The sequence below is a fragment of the Setaria viridis genome, chromosome 3, assembly GCF_005286985.2.
Source record: "Setaria viridis chromosome 3, Setaria_viridis_v4.0, whole genome shotgun sequence".
Lineage (NCBI taxonomy): Eukaryota > Viridiplantae > Streptophyta > Magnoliopsida > Poales > Poaceae > Setaria > Setaria viridis.
Window position 1 is genome coordinate 3,088,236 of NC_048265.2, and position 13,821 is coordinate 3,102,056.

The following is a 13,821-nucleotide window of genomic DNA, read 5'->3' on the forward strand; positions in this document are numbered from 1 at the left end:
GGAAAAACCCACGCGGAGACGGAGACGGAGACGCGGTCCCGGTCCCGCCCCACCGCGGCCTCCCGCGCCCAACACACCACCCCTTCACCTTTTCTTTCCGCGCGCTTCAATTTACTCCGCCGCGGCCGCGCCTCGCTCCTCCTCCGTTCTGCCCAGTCCCACCGCGCCACGCGCCCCCGTCGAGCTCCTCGCAGATGACGGCCGCCGCCGCCTCCCCCTCCCCCATCCAATGACCCCGCTGCCCGCCCTCCTGCTCCTCGTCCTCATTGCGGCAGCGCCCGCCCCGGCCCCCGCCTCCGCGTCCACGCTCGCCGTCTCGGGCGGCGCCTCGCCCGTCGTCTGCGGCGTCGCCAAGGAGAACCGCACCCTCTACTGCGCGCCCGTCTCCGCAGGCTCTTCCAACGCCTCCGCCGTCGCGCTGCCGCTCACCTTCGCCGAGGTCTCCGCGGGGCGGGGCTTCGTCTGCGGGCTCCAAGCGGGCGGGGCGGCGCTCTTCTGCTGGCCGCCGGCGGCCGCGCCGCAGTGGCAGCAGCTCAAGCGCATCTACAACAACGGCGCCGGCGCGCTCCAGGACCTCGCGGTCGGCGCGGACCAGGTCGCGGCCTACGACGAGGCCGCGGGGAGGGTCCTATGGTGGCGCGGCGGGGGGCGGTTCCCCGAGCGGGCCGATGGAGATTTTCGGTCCCTGGTGTCCGGCGACGGGTTCTCCTGCGCAGTGGAGGCCAACGCCTCCGCGGCCGTCCGGTGCTGGGGCCCGCGCGGTAGCGCCGTGCAGGCGGACTTCGCCAACGCCACCTCCGTCCGATACCTCGCCGCGGGGGGCACCCGCGCCTGCGCCGTCCTGGCGTCCGGCGCCGCGCTCTGCTCGGGATCCGACTCCACCTCTGGCTCGGCCAACGCCTCTGCCGCGCTGCCGCGGGACCTCTCCCCTTACGGGCTGGCCGTCGGCGACTCCCACGCGTGCGCGCTCCGCCGAACCAACCACACCGCCGTGTGCTGGAGCCTCGGGGGCCCGACCACCACCGTGTACTATCCGGCCGTGGGGACTGCGTTCCAGTTCCTCGTCGCCGACGGCAACATCACCTGCGGCGTCGCCAGCATCGACTTCAGCGTGATGTGCTGGTCGTTGGGCTCCGATGCCACCACCGTTTCGTTGCCGCGGATCCTCCCGGGCGTCTGCGTCCGCGACGAGAGCTCGTGCGGCGGATGCGGTTACCTGTGGCAGTCGCAGCAGTTCTGTGGGGGCTCCGGCGGGATCTGCAACAGCCACTGCGACGGTTCGTCGGCGCCTCCGCCGCGGGGACCTGTTTCCCCTCCCCCCTCGTCGCCTCCGCCGCCGGGGTCATCCAGCAAGCGCGTGTCCAAAGCCTGGATCGCCTTCTGCGTGGTCGGCGCGGTGGGCAGCTTCGCGGGGCTCTGTTCCATCGTCTACTGCCTCGTCTTCGGCTTCTGCAGCAATAAGAGGGTGCACAACTCCGTGCAGCCCAACATCACCACCGCCGGCGCGGCCGCCGCCGCCGACAACAACAATAACAGCAATAATGGCGGCGGCGCGGCGGGGAGCCCGTACGGTTCGCCGAACGGGTCGCGCGCGCGCGGCCTGTTCCGGCGGCAGCTGTCGCGCGTGATGACGCGGCAGCGGAGCGGGCCGTCGTCGTTCAAGGACCCCGCGGAGGAGTTCACGTTCGCGCAGCTGGAGGCGGCGACCAAGGGGTTCGCGGCGGAGGCCAAGATCGGGGAGGGCAGCTTCGGGACCGTGTACCGCGGCAAGCTCCCCGACGGGCGCGAGGTGGCCATCAAGCGCGGCGAGTCGGGGACCCGGGCCTGGCGGTTCCAGGAGAAGGAGAGCGCGTTCCGGTCGGAGCTGGCGTTCCTGTCGCGGCTCCACCACAAGCACCTCGTCGGCCTCGTTGGCTACTGCGAGGAGAACGAGGAGCGCCTGCTGGTGTACGAGTACATGAAGAACGGCGCGCTGTACGACAACCTCCACCCCAAGCCCGGGTCGGCGGCGCAGCAGTCGCCGGTGGCGTCGTCGTGGAAGCTGCGGATCAAGATCCTCCTGGACGCGTCCCGCGGCATCGAGTACCTGCACTCGTACGCCGTGCCACCCATCATCCACCGCGACATCAAGTCGTCCAACATCCTGCTGGACGGCAACTGGACGGCGCGCGTCTCGGACTTCGGGCTGTCGCTCATGGGGCCCCCGGAGTCGGAGGAGACGCAGTCGCAGTCGCAGCGGCACCTGACGGTGAAGGCCGCCGGCACATTGGGGTACATGGACCCGGAGTACTACGGCCTCCACCACCTGACGGTGAAGAGCGACGTGTACGGGTTCGGCGTGGTGATGCTGGAGGCGCTCACGGGGCGGCGCGCCATCTTCAAGGAGGCCGAGGGCGGGAGCCCCGTCAGCGTGGTGGACCACGCCGTGCCCAGCATCGTCGCCGGCGAACTGACCAAGGTGCTCGACCCGCGCGCCCCGGAGCCCGCGGAGCACGAGGCCGAGGCCGTGGAGCTGGTGGCCTACACCGCGGTGCACTGTGTCCGGCTGGAGGGCAAGGACCGGCCGGCCATGGCGGACATTGTTGCCAACCTCGAGACGGCGTTCGCGCTCTGCGAGGGCAGCGCCGGCGATCGTGGTGGTGGCGGGTTCGGGAACAGCTCCTCCAGCGCCAGCATGTCCGTCACGTCCATGGACCGGTCGGGGGCGTTGGTCTGATCGAATTCAAAATTTTCTCCATTGCTAAGAGCTTTTCGATTCAAAGCTGTGATTAGCCCGGGAAGGAAGGATGGAAGGAAGCAGGCCGTTCCTTCAAATTCGTTGCTTAGTTGATTTTTTCCCCCTTGTTCTTTGGCTAGGGTGTGTGGTTCGATCACACACACATTTTGTTGTTAATGTACATGATATTCTTCCATTGCTCTGATTCACTCGTCCTCTCAAGACGAAACACGAGGATTTTTGTTCTCATCAACCCTACTACTAGCAAACATCTTCTTCTTCTTTTTTGTTGAAGGAAGGCAGGAGCAAACATCTTCTCAGAAGGATTGATTTGTGGCATGATCGATTGATCGTGCTGGTCTCAGCACGGTTTGATTGGCACGGCAATGGGGAATTCCAGAGCGTTGAATGGTTGATCTTCACGCAGGGCCGGAAAGGCCATGCGCAGTGGCTAGGTCAGACCCGCGGCGATTCAAATCCATGCCGTGACCAGTGACTAGTAGCTGCGACAACTGCAGCCGGGTCAACAGGGAGGCCGACAGGGGAGGGAGCGGTTGGTGGTTAACGGTGACGGTGCCGGCCATGGTGGAAATCGGAATGGGACCAACGGCCGTCCCGGTCCAGGCGATAAGGGCAGCTGGCGTTTGCTTTTGGCAGGTATTCCCCGGCCGACGAACGAGGTCGCCGTCGTCGTCTTCCACGGTTCCACCTCCGTTCACATCGATTCTGGCGGGAAACGCATCGCGCAAATGCTCGTGGCAACAAGGCAACAACCCCGGCATATGTGCGTGTCCAATTGTTTAGCAGCGTTAGGTTCCGATCGATCGCGTGCAGCGCCAGCGTCTCACCCTAGTACACTACGCTCGTAGGCTCTCCTCCTAGAATGGAGAAGACGACGAGAGGCGCCCGAACGAGGAGAGGATCTGTCAAGACATGGAAGAGCAGAGAAGAGAAGGCCACACGTAAGGTCTTGGTTGGTGAAACAAACCCTTCATCTTGCCGCCTGAATGCTGCCGACAACGCTCACCTGATCATGCCACCATGGTGGTAATCAGTGTCGTCTAGCTCTAGCCGCACGCGCGGACAAACAAGCCCGTCAGGCCGTCACTGTTACGTAGGCAATGGAGCAGGCGAGCCATGATCGTTTGTTGGAAAGAATGCGATAAGGGAGCCGGATAATAAGGAACTGTAACTAGGAGGGATATCATTAGGTTTGATTTTGAGCGACCTCTTTAGCTCAGGCATGTGCTTCGGTGCCTTGCACTATGAGCAGGCCCTACCAGGCGCTGTTCTCAAAAGCAGAGGGTGAACAGGAGGAGAAAGCGAACCTCAGGACCCGATCGCCGCACTTTCCATTTCGCTCACTAAACAAACAAGAAATGAGTGACTAGCTGCTAATAATCCCTTCCTTTCTTCTCTCTCAATCATCAGTCAAAAAGACAAAGAATCAAACAGTGACACTGAGCAGCTGAATATATGTAGCATGGAGCTTTTGCATTTTTTGAACGGAAAGGCATCATTCGTGCAGGAGATGGAGATCTTCATTTCATTCCGAGCAGAGCAGATAGCTGTAGTATGGTGGCACTGATCCTGCATTGGTTTCTCCATCGCCATCCCTTCCCTGTCGATCACTTTCCTTCCCGCAACCAACCACTCTAGATTCTCGAGGCGCGTGTGGGAACGCGAGACCTTTTCTGTTCCTGCTTGAACCATCGCTACCACTAGCTACTACTAAAATAGTATAAAGATAAACCCTGATCCTCCCCATGCCTTTTGTTGAACAAATTAAGGCTCCATTTGGAAAGCTAAAGCTAAAGTTTAGTACCTGTCACATCTAATTAGGAGTATTAAACATAATCTAATTATAAAACTAATTGCACAGATGAAGTCTAATTCGCGAGACGAATCTATTAAGCCTAATTAGTCCATAATTTGGTAACGTGGTGCTACAGTAACCATTAGCCATTTGCTAATGATGGATTAATTAGGCTTAATAGATTCGTCTCGCGAATTAGCACAGGATTCTACAATTAGTTTTATAATTAACTCATGTTTAGTCCTCCTAATTAGCATTCGAATATCCGATGTGATACTGCTGGAGTTTAGCCCCTAGTATTTAAACACGCCTTAAGCGTTCGAGCGAATGAGCAAAGGGACAGCTAGGAACGGACAAGGCTTGGGGGTGTGCGTGTCGCGCGCTGTCGTCTTGGCTGCTGCCGCCGCCGCCGACTTGGGACGGCGGCGAAAAGCGAGCTCTCGGCTGGCCGCATGTGATTGTCGCGTCGGTAGCGGCCCACCTCATCCGCTCCATTGTTGCGAGACCCAGCTCTCTTCTGTAGTTCTGTTGCTGCTGCAGACTGTTGGGGAACATGGCTGTAATCCCCCCACTCCCAGCTGCGTTCCTTCTACCGTCTACATTTCTCCTCTGGTTGTAAATTTGTCGGATGCTTCTGCACGCATCTCGACTGATATTTGTCACTTCAGATGTTTCTGCCGGATTCGATTTATTTTCTCTATATATACCGGGCCAAGATTGTTTTGAAAAAGGACTGTATTTCGTTCAAAGGGCCCACGCGATGGGGGTGGCCGTTTTGGGCTCGGATTCTAGTTCCCGGAAAACTCTCCCCGCCCGCTCGGACTGACATATGGGCCGGGGATGCGCGAGGCCCAAAACAGTACGTTTTTTTAATAAGAAGGACTTTAGGCACTGCGTCTGTTTTTCCACTGCAGCGAGCGCCATCATCGTGGATATGTCTCTAGTCCACAGTTTGGAAACTATATAATTTCAACTTGTGATATTTGTCCATATTTATTATTATAAAATCAATATTTATTAAAATACCATACAACATATGAAAAATTATTTACTTGCTTTATGTTAACACTTTATCTTAAAAATTCGCTACTTATCATTAATTTAAATACAAGAATTTAAGTCTTATAGTTCTTTTTCTTTTTTGTTAATTTTTACTCGCAATCATTGTAGTCTAAACTACCTGTGTTTGATTTAGGTGAATGTAACGCGATGTATTACATCGCGGATATTGTTCGTTCCAGTACTCTTGTAATCGGGTTACACCGTTAATGGTGACGAGGCATTACAAAGTTGATACCATTCCAAACCTGACGTAATCGGATGCATCATCTCCTCCCTGCTCCGTATGCAGCTGCGTCTCCAGCAACAAGAAAATTTTTTAGATGGATGTTTTTTTTAATTTGGATTTTTTTTCAATGGTTGGTTTTTCTTCTTACAATGTTACCGTTATGGAATTTAACCAAACAATGTAAGTTGATGCCAACACGACAGCGGGTATGCCGTGTCCTATCATATTTCCATTTACGTTATCAAAAAAGTACGTGAGTTCCTTTACATAACACTTTTGTTAAAATCATCATAAAAAGTAGGAACAGGAATAGAAGATAATTGAAATTAGATAGATAAAATCGAACAAAAACCATCAAAGGGTAGCGCATCAAAGCAAGCAAACTAACCTGCCAACCACCTACCAATCCAAAAAAGATCAAAAAAACCCTTGTGAGATAAGCTCAGGAGCAGAACGCCCGCCGGTTCGCCGGCGACAGCAGCAGCCGCCGCCGATGGGGGTGGACTACTACAAGGTGCTCGGCGTCGGCCGCGGCGCCACCGACGACGAGCTCAAGAAGGCCTATCGCAGGCTCGCCATGAAGTACCACCCGGACAAGAACCCCTCGCCGCAGGCTGACTCCCTCTTCAAGCAGGTCTCCGAGGCCTACGACGTCCGTACCAATCCCACGCCCTCGCCCTCGTCCTCCATTGCCGCCGCCGAGAGGAACACATCTGCTTATTCTTGTCCCCAACCTCGCAGGTGCTCAGCGACCCGCAGAAGCGCGCCATCTACGACCAGTACGGCGAGGACGGCCTCAAGGCCGGCGCGCCCCCGCCCTCCGCCTCCACGCACGGCGCCGGCGCCCACGGGTTCCGCTTCAACCCAAGGAGCGCCGAGGAGATCTTCTCCGAGATATTCGGCGGCGCGTTCCCCGGGGCAGGTCCCCGAACCCCCGGCGGAAGCGTTCCCCACGGGTTCCCGGGGTTCGGCAGCGCCGCTGGGCCAGGGGAGACGTCTAGCGCGGGGTTGCAGAGGAAGGCGCCGCCGATCGAGCGGCAGCTGGCTTGCAGTCTAGAGGACCTGTACAAGGGCGCCACTAAGAAGATGAAGATCTCCAGGGATGTACTTGACGCCGCCGGGTGAGACCGCTGATTCCTTGTCCAATTTGTTTCCTGCAGATTACAGATTGACCACATGTTTTAGCATTCTGTTCCTCTGTAAAGATTGATTGAGCAAGGATGAGGGTTATAGTAGGGATCAGTAGAGACTTAGTGCTAGGTCGTGCCTTCTATTAGATCTTCTGATTTTCGCTTGCACACTGGAGATGCTTATTTTGACTAGCGCTTGCATAATACAATTTAAAGGCACGAGTGCGGTATGAGGAAAGGTTGAGAGGAGAGAAACTTGAATACCTGATTGGGGTGGTATACTGGTATACAAGTGACTTGTCTGATGTCTCTTTTTGCTTAGCGAGTATAATACACCTAAGGCACCCATTTATACACACTAGGAATCTATTAAGGCACCTAAGGCCTCACAGAGTGCGGACACATGCTTTGTAACTGAATGCAAAGGGGGGTATACTCTAAGATTGGTGGACTTCTGCACCAAGGCTGATGGGCTGATAGCATACCCGCACTCATAGGCATGGCTGCATAGGCTTTGTTCCCCTGATGTCTCTATTAAGGCTACAAGTTTCATTAATCAAATCTTAGTTGTTTACTTGTTTCAGTCCATGGAGTTTCTGTTTTTGTTTTCCCGCAATACTTCCTCGTACTTTTGGACGATATACACCATGTATACTGACCTTGTCCTACTCACTTAAACCATAGTTCTGCCGTGTGCTGCCTACGTGTCAAGTCAGATATATGTTGTAAGCTTTAATCTTGACCATCGTTTATTATTTATTTGGAGTTACAATATGCTTCGTATATGACATAGGGTTGCTGTATATGTATTGCACAGTGCACCTTTTGTTTCACGTGGTGGAGATATTCTATCTATGTCCTGCTCAACATGTCAATCCTGTCTTCTTGCGCTTTGATTTGCTTGATTTAATACTTGGTCTTTCCGGTTTTCTTATTTTATCCTCATGTGTATGCATTTTGGAATATTGTCAAAACCTTGTACTATATAAACAATTCAGTGAATAGCATGATTGCATTTAGTGATGCTTGAGTGTTCTTTGATGTGTTTTTTCCTGTTATCTGCTGTTCCCATTACCTTGTATATTTTCACCAACCAAAAAAATCGCCACCACGTTGTGACCTAGACACTTACAAAAGCCATCTGTCTAGTCTTCTTGCTATTTTCAGAATGGTACAAAAGGATAGCTAGTAGGATCTCTTGACAACATCATACCCATATATTTGACCATCTAACTCGTGAGACTGTTTAATGATAGGAAGTTTCTATGTTTGTAGCTCATGCTTACAGCTGCAGTTAAAGATTTAACTCAAAATCGAATTTCAAGAGTGGTTCAGTGTTTTCTTGTGATATTGGTGTATCGTGGTTATTAATTCCTAGGTATCTGTGTAAAATGTTCAGTGCTAAGGTGCCTCCAGAAGTAGTGTATTTGGATTTTGGACTTCAACACTTGTATACTGATGGGAGCACTTGAACTATGAATCTGCGATATGCTACTCTTTTGGAATGAAGCAACTAAGTTCGTGAAATAAACTAATTGTACAAACTTGATGGGCCTTGGATCTGATGTAAGACAACTATGACACAAGGTGGCCACTGGACATCTGTAATTGATTGAGGCTGAATATTTGATAATCTATAATATTGATACACAGGTTGTTTCCAGTGAGTTCTAGAGCAGCACAGAATGTTTTTTATCATGATGGGGGCATAGCCACTATTTGAAGTAGGTCCATAACAAAAAAGGATGGATTGTGATTAATTGTCTTCTAAACAAATTGCAAAATGATTGTAATGATGTAGTTCTTTGGCAAACACAAAGCTTAAGACAATATGATGTTGGTGCAGTCTGTTTGTTTGACCCTGTTAAGAAACATAAGATATGAGGTATATGTTTATTTATGTGATTGTTGATTATTGCAATTGTATTGGTCAGTGGTTTAACAATTATGAACTTGTTCCAGTGTGCTGGATGGATAAGACTATGCGCTAATTTATTATGTCGAGTAACTAGATTTGATAGGGTATATTGAAACTTCAAATGATTTGTCTTCTGCAAAGCTTTTAGGATTTAGCTGTCATCAGGAATAGGCAAGCTCCATCATTTCAGTTTCTTGTTTTGAGAATATATTTTATGTTTTTGTGAAGGAAACCAACAAATGTTGAGGAGATCCTGACGATAGATATCAAGCCTGGATGGAAGAAGGGCACAAAAATCACCTTTCCTGAGAAAGGCAACGAGATGCGCAATGTTGTACCATCAGATCTAGTATTCATAATAGAAGAACGGGCACACCCTAAGTTCAAGAGAGATGGGAACGATCTTATTTACACACATAAGATCTCTCTTGTGGAGGCATTAACGGGCTGCACAGTCCAAGTGACAACTCTGGATGGACGAAACCTGACTATTCCCGTGAAATCCGTTGTCAGTCCTACCTATGAAGAAGTTGTGCAAGGCGAAGGCATGCCGATCACAAGGGAGCCGTCTAAGAAGGGGAACTTGCGGATCAAGTTTCAGATCAAGTTCCCGACTAATCTAACGGCTGACCAAAAGTCAGGGATCCAGCAGCTTCTGTCTTAGCCTATTTGTACATTGCGAGTATCTGTTTATTCGTTTGTGGAGCAGTTGTAGTGACATTAGAGGACTGAACTATCACCTTTTTTTGTGCTAGTGTTGCGTATTCTTTCGTAGCTATTGCAAGATTATGCCAAGTGCTAACCTGCCGCTGGAGCTGAATCCATTTGTCTCATCTTCAGATTCAGTTGTGTGATTGTGTCATTGCAGTTGCTTCATCTCTCAGATTATCTGACGCTTCATGGTTTCTCCCTGTTCATGTTCGGTGGTTGGAGACGTTATTCAAATTATCAGCTGCTATGCACTTTGTCACGTCAGGGGCTCAGGGCACTGGTTCAGTAATCATCTCTGATGCCTGAGTTTCCTTGAGTTTTCTTGTTTATTGATATATTAAATCTAAACAAGTTTAAGTACAAAGAGGCAAAAAACACACAGAAGGAAAAAAGTAAAGTGAAATAACTGGAACTAATCTTACCCAGTTGCTCATGTCTGTGGAATAACTGTGTTTTGCGGTTTTGCCCTATGTATGCACATGGCATTTTCATAGCTGAATTGTCCATGTACACACATGGCATTTTCATAGCTGAATTGTTAGCCTCCACTCCGGCCAAATGCTGGAGCAATATGATTGAAATCTGATCATCTAATCGCCAAATGCTCCAGGCCATTAGGTTGATCGCTTCCATGTTAAAGAACTGCTGCAACACTCGAAAATGATCTCCCATGGGGAATTTGACTTCCCAACAGGCAACAGCTGCCAGCTCTCTGTTTGAACTTGATCGCAGAGGACACAGTTATAAGTTGGTAGACAAGCTGCATGACCTGCTAGGACTTTATAATCTTTGACAATCAGTAGATTGGGTTACCCCAGAGGTATGTCCATACTTGCTCCTCTGTGGGATTGTACATTGTCCAGGATTGTGGCCATCTGATTGTACTGACAGCAAATCTGTTGCATCAGCAGCATATGCTAATGTTCAGCAATAGAGCAGATTAGCTGAAGGACCTGCCTGCCCATATGTTCCAAGGTAATATGCTTTCGGAAAGATCCCGGCCGTCGCATCGGCGATCGTTGTCGGTGGAGGATTGCAGGTTAAAGCGAGGATGGTGATCTTCCTGGATGAGGTTTCTCCGAGGGTAGGCCGTCGTCGTCGCAGGTTCAGAGCCTGACGCCAACGCGGAATTCGGCGGCATCCAATTGCCAGAATCCCCCGTGCTCGCTGAGAATACCGTCCAACACTCCGGTCTCCGCCGTCGTCGTCGCCGAGCCCAGGCCGTCTTTTCGGAGGCGCTGTCCCGGTGCCCCTCGCCGGAATTTGTACTTACCAATTTGCTTGTTCAGATCGCCGGGTGGTCTGCGGCAGCGTTTATCTCCTTTCTCAGTCATGCTGCAGTGTAGCCACAGTGACTCTGTACTTTGCTGTACGTGTCCGAATTCGCTCCATGTAATCTGTTTATTCTCTTTTTTTCGTATTTTCTTTCACATTGCTTCATCTTTTTCAGGAGCCGTCGCAATAGATGGGCTAACCAAATCAGCTATTCCAAGTTGGTCGCCATATATGGTACACAGCCTTTCGAGCCCGAACAGCAGCATTAGAAGACAGAAGATTGGAAATTGGATTCAGGCCGAAATTCATTATGCTATCTTTTATCCGCCTATGGGTGTTTTGTTTCAACGGAAAGTTCAGGTAAGTTGGTGATCTCTGCACTCTGTTGTTCCTTAAAGAAATGACACTTATGCAGTGGAGATATCCCATGCTAGAACCATAAAAACAATCTTTCGAGGACTGCCTAAAGGCTCGGATTATTGGTGTTGCAACGGCACGAGATTGAATCTGCATAACTACTTCTACTTGGACCAGATGGCCCATTGATCGGTTCAAGTAGCAGCCGAAAATCAATGGACGGTACCAATGCCGATGATGATAATAATGTGCTTTCCCCCTTTTTTTTCTCTGCCTTTTTTGGGCGGGTTATGATAATGATTTCTATACCTCATGTGTTCGTCTATTAATCATCCAGGTGGCTACTAGCTCAGGTCAGAGAAAGACTTGTCCATTAAGAACTTGTTCTGTTGTTTTTTCCTTCTGAAAATTACAGCACAATCTTCATTCTTACTCTACGAAAAACAATTGATTTTGTAATAATTTTTGCAGTGACGAAATGCGGTATCTTGAATGCATGCTACATAAGTGGAGATGCCATTTTGTGCTGCTTTCAGGAGAGGGCCATCATAAGAATTTAAAAGGCCAAAGAGCCATCAGAAAATATGTGCACACCACACTGTCAGCTAGCTATATCTTTGCTATCCCATTGTGGTTGTCAGGCCATACTATCATTTTCCATCGCCTGTTTTTAGTATCAGAAAATTATTTTTCGGGTCGCTGCTTTGCATTTCTGATTTACCAAATTTAAGCCTTGCAGCTAAATATTGGTGTACCCAATCACATACCATAGGTGTCGTCATGTATATCTCCCATCTGTGACTAATATTCGTTCTCTTTCTCCCTTTTTTTCATTTTGAAAAAACACAGTAACATGCTCCCTCCATCCCAAATTGTAGGTCGTTTTGACTTTTTCAAGTGCATAGTTTTTACTATACACCTAAGTATAGTGTATGTCTAGATGCATACAAACATCTATGAACCTAGAAAAAACAAAACGATCTACAATTGAAACGGAGGGAGTAGTTCACTACCGATTTCACGAGCATGGCAACTTAATCACAGGGGCGGATCTAGGGCCCGGGCTGCCCGAGCTGCAGCCCGGAGCGAGCCCATGTAGTCCCTTTAACATATGTGGTATTTAGCCTAATAAAAGGAGGTTTATGAGGCAAGATTAGACTGTTTTGGTGCTGTTTCAGCAACTTAGCCCGGGGTGCAGCTCCGTTTTGGATCCGCCCATGCTTAATCATGACCTACTTTCTTCTCTCTTTTTTTCATGTTTATACTTTTTATACGGATTATATGACATTGATAAAGACGACCAATCATTTTCGTTCACATGTGAAGGATATGGGAACAATATTTAAGAGAACGATTGTTGGATACCATACATTTTTCAGTTCTTGTCGAAGATACAATAGACTATGGATTCGAGCGATGGTCGTTGTCGAGCAACAATAATGGAGTTTTGATTTTTGTTTCCCCTTCACCTTCACCTTGGTTGGCTTCCAGAGGTGAAGGGTGTTTTCATAGTACGCCTAGACAAAGCCAACCGTTGGTATGCAGCCCAATTGGCACACGACGCCTGCGTTCGTGTCATGACCAACTCAAATATTCCTCTAATATTTTAAAGATGATTACTATTTATTTGCCACATCATATTTGGGCAAAAAAAACTATCAGATTTGTGTCAATTTGACATGCGTCAAGGTTCATTTATTATTATTGGGTTGTTAATGCAAAATCTGAATGATCTGGTTAAATCATTTGAATTTATTTTTTCAGTTAAGAAGAGTAGAAGACATGTTCCATACAGAAAATTGTGTGGGTATTTTTTTTTTTCCTCGAGAACAAGGACAGATGGTTGGATCTGGACCATTGGATTGGATTTCTCAATCCAAAGGTTAAAATAAGATGAATGATTTGGAGACTGTGAATGGTTTGACAGATATGTACGTACATGGGTCGAACAATTGTTAGTCTAACATGTCATTTTCGGGCAAAAAGATTTCTTCAACCCAACGGTTACAAAAAAAGGTGAATGATTGAGATTGAGAATGGGTTGACAGGTATGTAAACGGGTCCGACAACTGCTGGGAGCCTGGGAATATCAGTTTAACACGTCATTTTTGGGCAATGGGCAAAAGTCTGTCCGATTGTAATGTTCCAACCCTAGGAGAAAAAAAAATACTCTGTGTAGATAAAATCAAGTGTTCTAGAAAATGACACCCTTTTTTTTTCTCGTTTGTTATTTCATCCACTCTTCTTCTGTGGTCAATGCAACAGTTGGAAAACTAACTGTAGGATCGAAAATCATGCTGATGATAATAGACAGTTTTCTTAATATCAGTATAGCTCCCTAGTTAACATTAGTACAGCTCCCCAGCTAGTTAATACTTTGGACTACACCTCTTTGGCAGGATGGTGGAGGGTGTAAGCATAAAAACTCCTCTCATCTAGGCTTAAATTATTGCGCCGACGATGATAGATGCACATGCATCGATCGGAGGAGGCCGTTCTATGGCGCCACCGCTTCCTTGAGACGCTCCGCCCGGTCGTCGACTTCTGGTGCTTCAAGTTTGCCTTGTAATCGATGCTGTAAATTTTTCACCCTCTCCTTAAAAACTGCTT

The 13,821-nt window shown here is 49.5% G+C and overlaps 2 protein-coding genes across 3 annotated transcripts; both read left to right on the forward strand.

Annotated features, from left to right (window-relative positions):
* LOC117850929 (putative serine/threonine-protein kinase-like protein CCR3) lies at nt 1–2,969 on the forward strand. Its single transcript, XM_034732818.2, has one exon. It carries the CDS (start codon nt 230–232, stop codon nt 2,714–2,716), a length of 2,487 nt encoding a protein of 828 aa, XP_034588709.1. The 5' UTR covers nt 1–229; the 3' UTR covers nt 2,717–2,969.
* A 3,212-nt stretch (nt 2,970–6,181) lies between these two features.
* Nucleotides 6,182–9,713, forward strand: LOC117849877 (uncharacterized). Of its 2 annotated transcripts, none has more exons than XM_034731600.2 (3): nt 6,182–6,472; nt 6,562–6,941; nt 8,350–8,850. In XM_034731600.2, exons 1-3 carry the CDS (start codon nt 6,314–6,316, stop codon nt 8,420–8,422), a joined length of 612 nt encoding a protein of 203 aa, XP_034587491.1. In that variant the 5' UTR covers nt 6,182–6,313; the 3' UTR covers nt 8,423–8,850. The 2 variants fall into 2 exon arrangements, with proteins under 2 accessions (XP_034587491.1, XP_034587490.1); XM_034731599.2 differs by lacking the exon at nt 8,350–8,850 and adding an exon at nt 9,097–9,713 and having other exon boundaries at nt 6,197–6,472.
* The last annotated feature ends 4,108 nt before the right edge of the window (nt 9,714–13,821 follow it).

What these genes read in the sequence shown, in the direction of transcription:
- LOC117850929 (XM_034732818.2), top strand. Translation starts at nt 230, where the DNA reads ATGACCCCGCTGCCCGCCCTCCTGCTCCTCGTCCTCATTGCGGCAGCG.
- LOC117849877 (XM_034731599.2), top strand. Translation starts at nt 6,314, where the DNA reads ATGGGGGTGGACTACTACAAGGTGCTCGGCGTCGGCCGCGGCGCCACC. An exon ending in AGGTCTCCGAGGCCTACGAC is followed by an intron (nt 6,473 to 6,561) that starts GTCCGTACCAAT and finishes CCAACCTCGCAG; the next exon opens with GTGCTCAGCGACCCGCAGAA. An exon ending in GATGTACTTGACGCCGCCGG is followed by an intron (nt 6,942 to 9,096) that starts GTGAGACCGCTG and finishes GTTTTTGTGAAG; the next exon opens with GAAACCAACAAATGTTGAGG.